The sequence below is a fragment of the Lichenostomus cassidix genome, chromosome 1 (genome assembly GCF_008360975.1).
Source record: "Lichenostomus cassidix isolate B80296 chromosome 1, HeHo_3.0, whole genome shotgun sequence".
Classification (NCBI taxonomy): domain Eukaryota; kingdom Metazoa; phylum Chordata; class Aves; order Passeriformes; family Meliphagidae; genus Lichenostomus; species Lichenostomus cassidix.
Window position 1 is genome coordinate 94913970 of NC_139479.1, and position 15212 is coordinate 94929181.

The 15212-nt window shown below is 38.0% G+C and overlaps 1 protein-coding gene across 26 annotated transcripts in view; it reads right to left on the reverse strand.

Annotated features, from left to right (window-relative positions):
• The window catches only part of ABI3BP (ABI family member 3 binding protein), a 140022-nt gene that overhangs the window by 14936 nt on the left and 109874 nt on the right, over positions 1-15212 (reverse strand). For all 26 annotated transcript variants that reach the window (XM_085072150.1, XM_085072103.1, XM_085072099.1 and 23 more), the window contains 5 exons: positions 11515-11625; positions 8763-8846; positions 7317-7385; positions 6833-7045; positions 5224-5335 (listed from right to left, as the gene is read on the reverse strand). In XM_085072150.1, the coding sequence (XP_084928276.1) occupies positions 5224-5335; positions 6833-7045; positions 7317-7385; positions 8763-8846; positions 11515-11625 (589 nt within the window). The remainder of the gene's footprint in view (positions 1-5223; positions 5336-6832; positions 7046-7316; positions 7386-8762; positions 8847-11514; positions 11626-15212) is intronic.

Here is a 15212-nt window from a genome sequence, read left to right on the forward strand (position 1 = left end):
ACCAGCAGAAATAACAAAAAATCTCATTGGAAAAAAAACCCAAACAACATCTGCATTTAATATTTTAGGCTAGGAAAGTCCATGAAAAAACTACAGGTCGGTGAAACCAATTTTTTTCCAAGGAGAATATGCAGAGGAACACTATTATTACTACACAAGAGATGGAATGAAGACAACAAAAACCACAGTAAGCCCATTTCTATCTCAGGCCGCTCAATATTTACTGCAAACAAGCAGCTCAAGGAGAAAAACACTGAAATTTATGGATAATGACCTTATCTTGACCCACATATGGAAGGTCTTGCTTGACTATTACTATAGGAGAAGTTACTGCAATACTTTCTTGTGAAGTTCAGTTTTAATGTAGAACAAGGAAAGAGCAGAGTCCTGGGTACACCAGTGATACTGGGAGTTCCAGTGTGAGCAGCCTCGTAAGGAAACTCAGAAACAGAGACCTGCATGACAACTTAGATGGAATATTACAGGTCTCATTCTTCAAATGGCTGCTTGGAAGTTAGACTGTAACTGCTTTGACCAGAATGATCAGTCTTGTAGTTTGACTATTTTCCAAGTGGAATAAACAGTGCATTTCTCACTGTAAGAATCGCAGAATTTCCATGTGAAGGATGAAAAATTGTTAGTTCAGAGTAGTGTATTTGTTTCTCTCATTTATCTTTGCTAAGATAGAAATGACATTTGCATTAACACACTAAGCCACCTTGGCCTGCACTAAAGAAACAGGAGGAAACTGAGATCCACAAGATCAGAAACTTCCCCTAAAATATAATCTTACCATAATTTATGCTGTAAGAGACCTATGAAGGTGACTTGGTCCAGGCCCTTTTCATGACAGGGCTGACTTAACAGCTACTTTAAGCTCAGGGTTGATCAAGTACAGTAGTTACAGACACTCACTGCTTGAACAACAGAGCCAAAACTGAGTAGGTCACTACTTGGTTCAGGCTAACCAGGAGAAAGAAGAATAAAAGGAATTTGGTTCCTTCAGTCATTTCACTAAATGAAGAATAAAGATGGCAAAAACTGCAAAAATTGTGGTGTGTGTTTTAGTGTGATACTGAAAAGGGGACTGAGTTAAATGTGACCTGGACCTACATTAAAATTCTTGGAAATAATATAAAGGGTAACAAAAGCTAACTGCAGTACAAAGTCATAATCAACAGCTGTGTATGTGATTATACATAGATCACAGAAGAACATCTATCATAGAAATGTTTAAGCTTAAGTTTAAATGTTTAAGTTTTACAAGTGTAAAACAAGAGGATGTTTTCTTCATGAACCAGTTATATCCAATTAACTGCCTGTGTAAGAGGGATATATAGAGTTATCTAGCTCACATAGAATAACCACACTGCATGCTTTGAGATATTTCAGGTAAAGGTTACAATCAGAAGCAAATGATCTCATTAAACTAAACACAATTCTAGACTGAAGCCAGACAGCAACTTAGTGCCAGGAAAAGTACCAGCTTCAGGAACTCTGACCAACCAAATAATGGATTATAAAGATTTGAACTTTCCAGGTTATTTAAACTGCCAGAAGTCCTCTAAGATTTGAGATCCTGAAATCACAATATTTGGCAATTCTCTAGGTGAAAAAGAGGACAAAATATTTGTCCTATAAGGAAAATCCTTTAAATTAAAGTGTGGTTGTCAACTGTGAGGCATGCCTTACTGTGAGAAAATGGCACAGATGTAATATGTCTTTCCTTGGGCAAAGAGCATATGGATCTCAGCATTCCAATGAAATCACATTGTACATGAGCTTCTGAAACATTTATTTAAAAAAGAAACCAAATCAAACAGTCAGCTGACTGTGCCCCACATTTATTTCAAGGGTCTATGTCCATGTCCTCACAGACAGAAAGTTCTTCAAATCTGTATTTTACTTTCATCTCAGAGTATCAGTCTTGCAGTCAAGTCACCAAGAACACATAAAGCTGGCATATATAAGACAGAAAGGCAACAAACTGCCATAACATATACAATTTATTTGTTTAAAAGTAACCTTCACAAGTTGTTGTATGCCTGTGAAAGTCTGTTTTCATTTTCATTTCCATATTACCATGGAGTCTGTTAGAACCAAGTACTTGATAACTGTACTCAAAGTCAGAGCTCCTTTTTCAGCCAGTGCATTTTTTCTGCATCTAGTCACTTTTCAGACAGCTAAATGGACACACAGAATACTACATTATAATCCTTATCCCATTTAACTTCTGTGTTTGTACTTACTGACAGCTGCAGTTGCACATGCAATTTTTGATGAGCGACTGTAAAAGTCTCTTTGTTGCTTCCCTAACGCTGTCCAAATTCCTGAAATATTTAAGGTCTGGCCATCAGCTCCTAATCTTTAAAAGCTGCCTTGTGAAAAGGCCAGCTCAAAGGGAGAAGGGTGCCTGCCTTGCTGCAGAGCTTCCCAGAGGTGTAGCAGTATGACCTATTTGAATGAAGAATGCAAAGGAGAAAAGCAAACAAACAGCATGGTCTGGCAGGCTCAGATGCACCCAGGTTTTCCCTCCTGCTTGTTTTGCCCCCTTTACACTGACAAGTCATTTGTCTTGCTTCCCTCCTGCTGGTTGTGGACAATTTACTCTTTATCTTCTGGACCAGGCACTAAGATATCCTAGGTGAATTGCCTCAACAGGACAATAGACCTTGGCCAAGGTGACTGCAGACCATCTCTGCCTTGAACAGCTCCTCAAGAGTGTACATCTGCACAACTACAGGCTTGAGCTGGCTTGCTGCCATAGGGTCTTTCTGGTTTAAATTTGCCCATGAAGACTGAGGTATCACATTCACAAACATTTTTATGCCTTTTTGGGAAGTCTTTGCTTGGGTCTGCCTGGTTTAGATGTGTCCTGAGCTGCTTTTAACTCTGAATGCTCTGGACCTTCAGAGCAGCATAGGGAATTCAGTCGAGACTCACTGATGGCTTCAGGAGAGCTGAATAAAACAGACTCTCAAATTCAGCTTGTCAGTTTCTCCAAGGTGTTCCTAGGCCAAGAGGTTCTTCCCAGTTAATCCACCTTCTGCTACTGGGCGTCTCTCTTTCCATACACTTGCCGGTACTTTTGTAAATGTTGATTACTTGCAAGAGGCATTTCTATTTCTCTTCCAAGTTTCTTTCCAGCTTCACCTCTTCTACAGCTCTTTCCTTTAAGGCTAGTTATGGAAAAGTCTCCTTCCCAGTCTTAATGTACTACTTAATGAATTTCTAGACCTTTCAGGGACTCTGTTAACGAATATTGAGCTGTGTTTAATTGTCACTGTTCCTCCTATTTCCAGTCAGTTTTGTCCACAGGTCCATTTTCTTCATCTAATGAGCAGCTCCTGATAGACAGGAGACTTTTATTACAGACATGTGATGTTCCTTGGCAGAGCAGATACTGTCTACATGGTGCCAGCTGTTTTAACCACTTTCTTGTTTTCCCTGAATTTAGTGTGCCAGCAAGCCTGGATTTAAATGGTAACACTAACTTCTTGTACTTCTGCCAAAGCTCTCAAGGTGTCCTCAAAATTAGGAAACACATTTTGTTTGGAATGGGAGTTTTATTGAACAGAGCCAGTCTGAGGACTTTACATCCTTAAATCTGGTGAGACTTGAAGAATATGAACCACTGCAATTTATCTCAAAGGTTTTCAATTTTGGGCAGTGGCCTCTTGGATCCAGAAAGGCTTTCACTGTGTTTCCTTTTTGAGGCTGGGGTTGGTGAATCGTAGTTGCTCCTTCCTCAGGAAAAGTTATCTCTTTATGTCTTAAGTCAGCTTCCACCAGTCACTCCCAATTTCCTATTTAGCTCTACTTCATGGTCTTTGGTTTGCTCTTTCCTACCAAAACCTGAAAGTTTTCTCACAGGTTTGACAGAATTGTTGCTAATTAAAGTTAAAAACCATTTTATCTACTTCTGCACAGCTCCTGCCTTCGTTATGACCTTCCCAATGGTTCTAGCTGGATCTGCCTGTCTCCCTTTTTGCTTCCTTTGTGAGCAAAGAGCAGTGTAAAAAGCTTTTCTCTCATGATCACGTGGACATTGCTCTCAACAGCAAGGGTTCTTTGTTTCCATGTCTTTTCTACACCTTAAAAAATCCATTCCATTCCATCTCTGCCACCATATGTGACATGAAGAGTTTGAACATGTAATGAAAGAGAATCTGCTTAATAACACAGAGCTCTTTTCAAAGATGCAACTGTATTATTTCAAAGCAGAACTGAAATAAAAACACAAACAGCGTAGCCTGGTAAGTTTAGCCTCTTAACACGACGAAACAACTTAGCTGCAGCTCACTCTCTCACAAGCCACATGTCTTTAGGAAATAACAGAGGAATTCTTGAAGCAAAACTCAGGGATTCTAGCCCCTCTTGTGAGCCCATCTTTTGAAGTCTGTCAAAGACGCTTTTTTGGGATATCACAATTTCCCCATGTTCTCTTCCCTTGCCCTCACTTTGTGCAATAGCTCCTCATTCCTTCTCCTAGGAGCTGCTGGTAACAAGTACATGAGCATGAACCAAGACCCCAGATAACACCCACACTGCCTAAAAATAAAGGTTCAACATGGGTTCTATGCAGAATTTCGTGCTGTGTTTTCAATTTATGGATGATAATAATAGAAAAGGGAAGTTTATCTGAAACGGAAAAATCCAGTTACCTAAGCCAAATGGATGGTCTTACAGGAAAAAACCCAAGTATCACTCATTAACTTTCTGATGCAATTAATAAGCAATGTAACAAAAGACTTCTTCCCTGCTCTGAATTTTACCATAAAAAGAAGAATACTTTTTAATGATATGATATTTAAAGATAGATCATGCTTATTTGGACATGAGAGGCACTCCATCAACTGGAATTCACTTACCCATTTTTAATTTGCCAGCTGTTTTAAGACACTGAAAGAAAACAACACATAGAGGACAAACTTGTTTTTCCTCCTCATGTTAATTTTCTTACATTTGTCAGTTAGTCTTTCTGATACAACACGTCACTTTTGCAGCTTGTCCAGACAACAGATACTCTTGGAAACTTCCTAAAAGTTCCTCAAATATGTTTTATCTGTTAATTTGCAAAAAAGCAAAACCAAACCATACCTTTTTTCTATCAAAACAGGAGTAAAACCAATTCGGTCTTATTTACATATGTATTTTCATTTGAAGTGGCAGACAGCTGACAGTCTAAATTAGTTGGACTAACTTAGAAAATTATTTAATTACCTGGTGTCAGGTTTTAGGTTTTCCACAGTAGAATGGGTTTGATTTGTAGTGATAATTGATTTCTCCTTCTCACCATCAGTTCCTCCATTTTCAGTTGACACAACCTCATACTCTGGAAAATTACCGTAAAGAAAAATTTGTTTCAGTAACATCTCTTACTGGAGCTGCTTAAGTACAACCAGATAATAAATGAGTGAGCAATTTTACAGGAATTCAATCTCTCTGCCTTTTGCCAGCCTGAAGTCAATACATGATTTGGACTTTTTAATTCATTCAAGCTGGAAAAGAAAATGCAGGAAATGAATGAGCATGTAAATCTGTGCATACATACACACACACACACACACACACACACACACAAAGAACTACTGAGTCCATCCAGTGCCTGCTTGTTACTCTGTGCACAAGGCTACAAACTGCACTGCATTTCTGTGGCAACATAACAGGAGCAAAGCATGAGCAAAATGGTCTTTGTTCCTGACATTTGCAGTTTTTGAGAAAACAAGAAGGTGACTTTGACCACTGTTTTGGTTGTTATTTGTCAGACCTTTCTATTACGTTTTGTTTTTGGGCATACCCAATGAAACCCCTTGCGTGTAGTTAAAGTCAAGCAAAGTAACCATTGAGAAACCAAAATGATGCAACAAGTTACATTTCTGTGTCCTCTTTTCTACCAGAAAAAGAACATTTATTAAAAAAAAACAAAAAAAAACAAACCAAAGAAACGTGATGCCGAAGTAAGATGATTGGAAAAACATGTATAACTACAAAAATAGAAAGAGGTGACAGAAAAGTTGGTTTATGTCTGACTAAACAAGTAATGTCACACTGGTGCCAACATGAAGCAATCTCTAGCAATCACTGTTTTCAGAAAACAGGATTCAATGCCTTCTCCTGAATTCAGAATTGATTTGGATGAGTCATTAACTGAGTTGTTAACTAACTTCAACGTTCAATTTTTCTAAGCTAGTGTTGATATACAGAAGATGACAGAAGAATTTGGAATGACCATCTTGCATGTTTACCTGTCTGTCTGCTGAGTCCTGCATGACTCACATGCATTTATTCTCAGTACAGACCCCTCCCTTTCTAAATGAAAAAAACCATATTCTTCTAGCAGAGAGAGCTTGTTGACCTTCTGGTGGGTATTGCAAGTACTCTGCAGGCAAAGTTATACTGACTTACTAGACAGATGTAAGCTTTGATTGTGTCTGGCTCACTGTTAAACAACATCCTCAGATCAAGAAAGATGTCTACGCTATGTGTGTTCATCTATATAATACTGTTGAATTGTTGGAACTTCTTGACTAGGTCTTACCAGATCCTGTACAGAGAGAAGCCAGAAATTTGGAGAAGATATGGAGCCATACTTCTTAAGCATCTTTTTGTGTCATCACTGACACCAATGATCCTAGCTGTGTAAAACTTGTTATAATCTAGTAGCATTTTCTTATCCACACTTGAGCTGACAGCAGCACAAAATAAAAGCATTGGCATCCTTTAATCCCAGGAGATTAAAGTACTTGTAAATGGCAAAATACTACTGTGAAAGTAGATTAAGCTGGAAATACTGTATTATCACACAATAGAGGAAAGAAATCAAACCAACCAGTAACAGTGTCATTGTCTGGTTTTTCCCAGTCCAATATGACGAAGGTAGGACAGCCCTCAACAGTCACCACCGTGAGGTTGGTTGGAGGATTCTGTGGAGGACGAGTGGGTTCTTCCTTGCTGCCAGTTTCTTCTTGAGGAAAATGTTCAAGAGAACTTGTGATGGAGCAAGGCACATCGTCATCTTTCTTCATGTACTTGACATGGGGGGCTAAGAACAACAGGAAAGAGCTGTTATTCAATAGAGTGTTTTTAGAAAAGGGCAGTGCCATTTCACCTGGTGCACAGCATCCATCCCAGGACACCAAGCAAATGTCTGCACAAGTCAAACACAAAACTTTCAGAATAAAACCCATATATTCAATATTAAGCTGTTTGGGTTTTTTGGTCTTTGAATAACCAAATAAGATACTTTTAATGCAAGACGGGTCAGACTTCATATACTCCCTGAAATAAAATTACCATAGCTATTAATATCCTACCTTGATACCTTGGTTTGCCTGAAGAATCTGTTTCTGATGTAGGACTTGAGCTGAAGACAGTTTCATCAACTATAGGAAACACAGTTATAACATAATTTGCAATAAATACCAAGTCTCAGGGTTAGAACTGCAGCATTTCACAGTTCCTTTGGTATTTTAAATAATGATAAGAATAGATTAATGACCTTTGCTGCCAGATCTGTCTTTTCATTTTAGGAACTCTGTTTTGGTTGTGATGCTGTGTAAACCCTGTACTTACCTGCTAGTATAGACAGCCATAATCAAAATGACAGATTTCATTACTACTGCTGATTCAGTTCATGCAATATGCGTAAAATAGTTTTTAGACCTTTCAAAAAGGATCTTTTTGCATTGTACTGACTGTTTAGTGTGAAGCTTTTTTTATGTTCCTAGAATATATAGAATTATTACATTGGCACAGTAGCTTCTCTAAAAATAACAATGAAATAAAAAATTCTGTCTCCAGAGTGTACAACTTCCATAAAATCTGAAGGAAATTGAAAGCAAATACACTGGTGAACAGAAATGTGCTAAAGCAGTCAGGATTCATGATACAATGTTGTATTAATTAGCCACTACACTGAACATGACGCAAATACTACAAAGGACCTCAACAGACAAAACACAGTACATTTATTACCCGACAAGCATTTATAAATAAATCTAGCATCCAGCTTGCTTTACTGAGCACTAAGGGTCACAGGGAGTTCATGATCATTGTAAGAAGACAAGAATTTAAGTATTACTGTAAATCCAGGAAAATTAGAAACAGCACAATTCATGACAACATACCAAGAACTGCACATTTGGGATCAAAAATTCTAAGCACATCCTCCTCCAAACCTATTACTGCATGCCACTTTGAAAAGACTTAGGTCTGAATTTGTAATCAGCTCCCAGTTTTAAAAAGGGCAAATTACCCACTGACCTCTATGATTGCACTACTAATTTTTTTCTATTTAAATGGTGGCTGTTTGATCAAAAAGGTAGGAGGCTATTACATCTATGACGAGCACTATCAGTCACTGACAAATAATACTTTGAATTTATGTCCTGTGCAAATAGAAATGTTCAGGAAAAGAAGAGCCTTATCTACTCTATGCACAGTTTTAAATTGCCACTGCATAGTGTTGAAGGTCTACTCAGCATGTATAGATTTCTAGGAAGATGGAAGGTCTGTCATGTTCTCAACTACCAAGATGTGTAACAGAAGGGAGCTAGATGAACACAGTCAAATTTAAAAAGTCACAAACTGCCATAAAAGAAATCAGAATCCCCCCACACAGAATATTTTTTATATTAAATATATAGTGCATCAATATAGTTCAGGGAAGGGAAGCAAAAGAAAAATGGAAACTTTATTGTTAATTAATAAAAAAAAAAAAGAGAAAAAGAAGAAAACAGAACTTTTTGTAATATGCTTACCATAATAGTCTGGAGTTGCAAAAGCTGTTGGTGTCTTATATGGTGTTCCTGTCCTCACAGGTGGTGTTGGTCTAGCAGGCTTAGCTATAGTGACAGATGGAAGAACTTGTAACAACAAGACATTTGAAGGAGTCAAACAGCTTTGTGATTTTGTAAGAGAACTCAGATTTGTGATAACTGCTTTGTGCAACAAGTACTTTCATTTAAATCATGGTAATCCCTCATCTGGATTTAGGAAAGTTCCGAATTGTGCTAGTTGCAAATGTAACCTAATCCTGAAACCCTATAAGAAAATTCTTTGCTACTTTTAATATGTCTTGGAGAACTTCAGTTAGCTAGAATATAACCTGGTTTAATGCACAGAACCATCCTACACAGACTGTTGAAAGGATGCAAAATGGACAGCATTGAATTTCTGTTCCTTAAAGAAAGGCACATTTCTTCATGAGTTGTAAGAACAATAGCTGAAGTCAGCAACAGAAACTTGGATTCTTCCCTCACATATAGGTAAGATCCTTTCATTTCTGCTCCCAAAACAGCACATACCTTTGCAAGGGTGGGGCTGGTACATTTATAGTGATAAACACCAACTCCTTAACTGTGGTCTGCATTAAGAGTTTAACCACAGAACTGTACTGGAGCTTCCACTAAATTAAATTAAGGTACACTTCAAATGAAAGGAAAGAAAATGCAGCCAAGTTCAACATTTTCAACATTTATGATGCTACATGACCCAAGGAAAAAGTTATCTGTCTGAACTCAGTTCTGTAGTTGGTTCCATGAATCTGGACAGAAACTGACTGATAGAGGCAATACTATGTCCTAGAATTAAATAGCTATTAAAAATTATTTTAGATTGTGTGACACTGCTTTTACTCTTCAGCTGTTACCAGCTAATGAAGGAAACAGGTTTCTAAGAGGCAAACAATCCATGGTAAAGCATGCCTTGATTTCTTTCAAGATAGCTGTAAAAGACAAAAGTTAAATTTACAAAACATGCAGACACTCCCAGATAACCATGAAATGACAGTGAAATCTCAACCCTGAAGAGTCAAGAACTGTATAATGTAGTTACCTCTCCTGCATATATGACAGAAGAACATGGCAACTGAAGGCAGAACTCTGGTGAACTAACTTTAAAACAACAAAAATCCTTACTTTCCACTAATTTTCTTAACAAAGTGGAAATTTGAAAGATTCTCACTAGAGTTCAGTTTCACAAAGTTTCTGGAATTCTCATTTCCATTTTTTTTTTCCCATTCAGGAGACTTTTAATGTCTGCATAGAAACCTTTCCATGATATCCACTGGATGAGTTAGAGAGATGCAAGTAAAGAATTAATCACAGTGTTAATGAGAAAGCAGGCAGAATTCTGACAGGGAAAATCCAAGAAGAACATTGAGGCAAATTTTTCCTGTTAGTACAGTGGAACTGTCTCTCCAGAGAACTAGAAGAAACAAAATTATAATGTTTAAAACTAAGCTGGATAAAACACTAGGAAACACAGAAGAAGGAAAATCTTCTACTGGCCCCACAAGGAAGAACCAGATCATTTAACCAATTTATTCCATCTTGAAAGCCTGGGAAGGTATGGTGACTGCTGACTACCACATAACCTGGCCTCTACTGTAAGGAAAAAGGGTGAAATTTCAAAACACTGGTAAGTTAATTAGACGCTTAGTGGAGAAAACTAGTACAGACCCCAACACAAGCAAAAGAAAATGTATCAGGTCTAAGACTGATGATGTGTTCTATTTTGTTGGAGCTGTTACTAAGGAAACACCACCCATCAACAACAAGTACAGACACAGCATTTCAATCTTGGCTCTGCCGTTGAGTAAATATACAGCTTGTTTCATCCATCTTGGAGATTCTTGCTACTCACCTGCCACTCAAAATACTAAAGAATTATTTAGGTCTTTAGTACCTTAATAGCACACAAAGTCTCAAATGAAATAAACAAAAAAATCCACAAGTGGAAATACAATTAGAGCCAAGACCTTTATATTTCCAAGGAGCTACAGAGAGCAATATGAAGAGGAAAGCAGTTGTCATGATGCTAAGCTTAAGGACATGACAGTTTCTGACTACCTGGAATAATGTTAGCCTAAGGAATTCACTGACAAAACATCCATATGGATACTGAATATCCACTTCAGGACAAAATTAAAATAAAATAGGAAACATGGAAGTTTCTACCTCCTCTTAAACTGATACTGAGAAACCGAGATACTTTAGCACAACAATCAAGCTAAACTCTGCACATGAAATAACTCAGCTTGCTCTACCTCCCTGTGCAGTTAGCTGTCTGGGTGACTTAGCTCATTATTTGCAGTGGTTAATGGATATACCATATATATGTGAGGGATTTCTTAACAAATAATCAGTTAGGAGTTGGCATTGAAGCACAATATTCAATATATCCCATCCAACATGCACATTAAATAGCTAAAAAAGCTGTAAGTAGACATGAAATATTCTTAAGGTTGATTTTCTTAAAGGATGACTTGGAGTGTGCTATTTTGCTATCAGCTCCCTTACTAGGGATGATTTCAACATAACCAGGTTAGGGGAAAAAAGGAAACAGGGTTTATGTAAGAAGACAGAAGACACAAGGCCTGTGTGTTCCAAAAGGCTAGTTTCTATAGATATCAAGCATCAAAGAAATCTATGCCATAAAATTCTCCTACACCCTGCTAGCCAGTACTATCTCACACACAATAAAATATTTGTGCTGAAAAGGCTGAGATACCTGGACTCCCTGGTTTACCAATCACGGTGTTGGGAGGCAGAGGTTTTCTTCTCATTTGAGTTGGCCTGGCAGGAGGGATAGGAGGGCGCTGAGGGCCAGGTGGTGTAGTCACTGAATGACAAGACAGCATTATTAATTATTTAACCTCAAATTCCATATAATCAGAAACACACTAGAAGTTGTATTCTGACTTCTCAAGCAATGTTTCATGTCTGATATAGTATATAAAGTGGAGAGGTGAGGTTAGGAGCTGGAATGAGTTGTATTTTCAGCCTTAAATTCTCTGAGAAATGTGTGCCATGAAGTTTTAAACCATGCTTACACTGAAAAAAATGTAGTTCCTTTGGGATTTTGTACAAGTGTTTCAGTGATTCACTTTCTGTGTACTCATTTCTATCAACAGTAATTTTTTGGCACTCAAATGGATATATCTTCACACAATAAACACCACCTCAATGTACTAGGAAACATCTTCAGTATCCTTTTCAAAAAATTTCTGACCTCATGTACTTTCTGACTAATACAACTGGCCACCCTCAGCTTGAAGCAAGAGATCTTAGAAAATGAAATTATTAGGAACTTTTTATTCTGTGCCATTCAAAACTGAAATAAGTTACTGGCACCTCATGCACTGACATGGCTAAAGACAGTTACTGTGGTAGAAGTTTCTGATGTGCCCAACTCGGTTGTTTCAATGTGCAGCTCCAGCAAGTACCATTAAATTTATCTGGTAATGTCCTTTGACAGTGAGGTCTAAAAGGAAAACATAAGCCTCTTAATTCATACTTACAAATAATGGTACTGTATTTTCCAGTCAATTATGAAGGACTTTATTATGCAAAGGAAAGGCAAAGGAAAAGATTTTTGTTCCACTATTCACCTTTGTCCTTCTTTCCTTAAGAAAATCCAGGAGATATGTGCAATGCATTTATGTAACAAAAGACTTTTTGTAACCTAAAATGAGAAAACCCTCAAGAGCAATATAATTCTTACAACACTGCCAATGTCAACAATGATACAAGTTGCCTGATACTGAATTACTGGCTCCATAGGGTACCTTGAGTCCTATGTATCAGACCTTAAGTTCACCCTATAAATAGAGAGACTGTGGGCGAGAAGGGAGCAGATCCAAAGACTCATTTAGGAGAGTTTTTTAGAAATACTTACAATACACAAATAGGAATGTCTCCATCTCTCTCTGTTCCCTTTTCGCTTTTGGACTCTCGTTGTAATCACTTATAAAACAGTTGGTTTGTTTTGGTTTTTTTTTAAATCCCTCAGATTGAGACAGAAAAATAATGCCCTGATTAATTCAGGAAGATGTAGTGGTTTTGAAAATAGCATTTGTAGGTTTCATATTCATTCTTAATACCCAGATGGAGATGAAAAAAATATGCCTAAGGCCTGAAAAAGGATAATAAATTTTTGTATATATAAGTCATCATACCCTAGATATTACTATACAGCAGTATGAATCATTACTTTTCCCCCTGCCCATAATTAGAGAATGGGATTTTCCAAGATATTTATGAGGTAAAAATTTGCAAGTATGGACTTGCCAGTGGTTTCTATCATATTTTCTGAACAGCACAATTACAACAGTTCCAAGCAAACATTCAGCGTACTGGATCACAATTGAATCTACTGTACTGTACTCTGGAAAAATAAAAACTCCTACTCTTCCCTTCTACTACTTCCCACAATGATTTGGGTGATCGCTGATGAAGCCACCAAATCTAATTACCAATGTGTAGAGATTGAACTTGTAAACTAGGATGCACTATAGAATTTAGGGATTTTGTGATAATGTTGATTCTTGTAAGGACAACAGCATGGTGAAACGTTAGGATTTAATGAATGTCAAAGCTCCTTATAGACTGGGAATCTATTTCCTTGACTCAGTCACTCTTGATGAAAGAGGATGAGCAGCCTCTTCAGGCAAACATCTTTACTGGAGACATAGACAATTGGAATGAGTGCACCCTCAGCAATTCCATGGAAGACACCAAGCTGGTTGTGCAGTGGACACATTGACGGGAAGGAATCCATCCAGAGTGACACTGGCAGGCTGAGCAGAGAGCCAAGGCAAACGTCCTGAAGCCCACCAAGGCCAAGTGCAAGATCATGCCCCTGGGTTGGGGCAATCACCAGTCTCAACCCAGGCTACATGGGAGACAGATTGAAAGATGTCCTGCAGGGATGGACCTGAGGATACTGGTGGATGAAAAACCAAAGACAAGCCAGCAATTTGAGCTCGCAACCCAGAAAGCTATTTGCATCCTGGGCTGCACCAAAAGAAGTGTGGCCAGCAGGTCAAGGGAGGTGATTCTCCCCCTCTGCTCTCATGAGGCCCCAGCTGCAGTGCTCCATCCAGCTCTGGGGTCTCCAGTACAGGAACAACATGGACCTGTTTGAGCAAGTCCATGGAAGGGCCACAAAAACCATCAGAGGGCTGGGGCTCTTCTATGAAGAAACTCTGAGAGCTGGGATGTTTAGTGTGGAGAAGAGATGGCACCAGAGAGACCTCCGTGCAGCTTTCAGTACTTAAAATGGGCTTGTAAAAGAAATGGGGAAAAGGTTTTTAACAGGGCATGGAGCAGTAGGACAAGGAGAAAGTTTTAAACTGTTTAAAGGGTAGATTTATATTACATAATAGATAATATAAATTGGAAGGGAGTCATTTTAGATTCGATATTAGGAAGAAATTCTTTACTGTGAGGGTGGTGAGGCCTGGCACAGGTTGCCCTGAGAAACTGTGGATGCCCCAAACCTGGAAGTGTTCAAGGCCAGGTTGGATAGGGCTGGGAGCAACCTGGAGTAGAGGAAGATGTCCCTGCCAAGGCAGGTGGGGTGGATGTGTTTGGTCTTTAAAGATTCCTTCTAACACAAACCATTCTATGATTCCATGAATTTTAATATATATATGAAGGCCTCATGAAGAGAGCTGGGACAGTGGAATTATACAAGAAAATTTTGAAACAGTAGTAGCTACTTTCACAACCATACCCACCTGCCTTTTATGACTATAGTTCAAGGTATTGGCTTACTTCAAAGCTCTAGAAGCTTAACTGTAGGCATCAAATGTCATAAAATGTGTAAAAGTTGATATTGATATCCCTTCAAATCTATGAGCATAAAAAAACTTCAAGTCTCTGCAAATCACAAGCTGGATAAATTAAGGAAACACCACTACGTAACATTCAGTAACAAAAAGGGCAAAGCACCATCCTTGTTTTCAGTTTATAGTTTGCCTTCAGCTGCTACTAATAGCATATCACACTGGACTTAATCTTTGCAAAGTACAGTGGTCAGATTGAATAAATTTAGAAATGATAAATTATCAGAACTTGGCTGTCAAGATAGGCTCTTATCTTTGTGGAGGTAAAATACATGCAAAGGAAATTCAACAGGGATTAGGAAAAATCAGCACTTATAAATTAGCATTTTTAAATCCAATAATATATTCTCAAAGGAGAAGATAGCTAAAAAGAACAGCTGCAGCTGAATAGCAAATCTAAGAGTAAAACAAAAAGGATTTTCTTTTCAGTCAGTTTCTATGTGAGAAAAAATTACAGATAAAACAAGTTCTTTGCTTGGTTATGCTAAAGAAACAAAGAAATTCTTTACACATCAGGATATCTACCTGTTGTATGCATGTTTGTGTGTATATATGTGTGTGTGTGGCATACATATTCTAT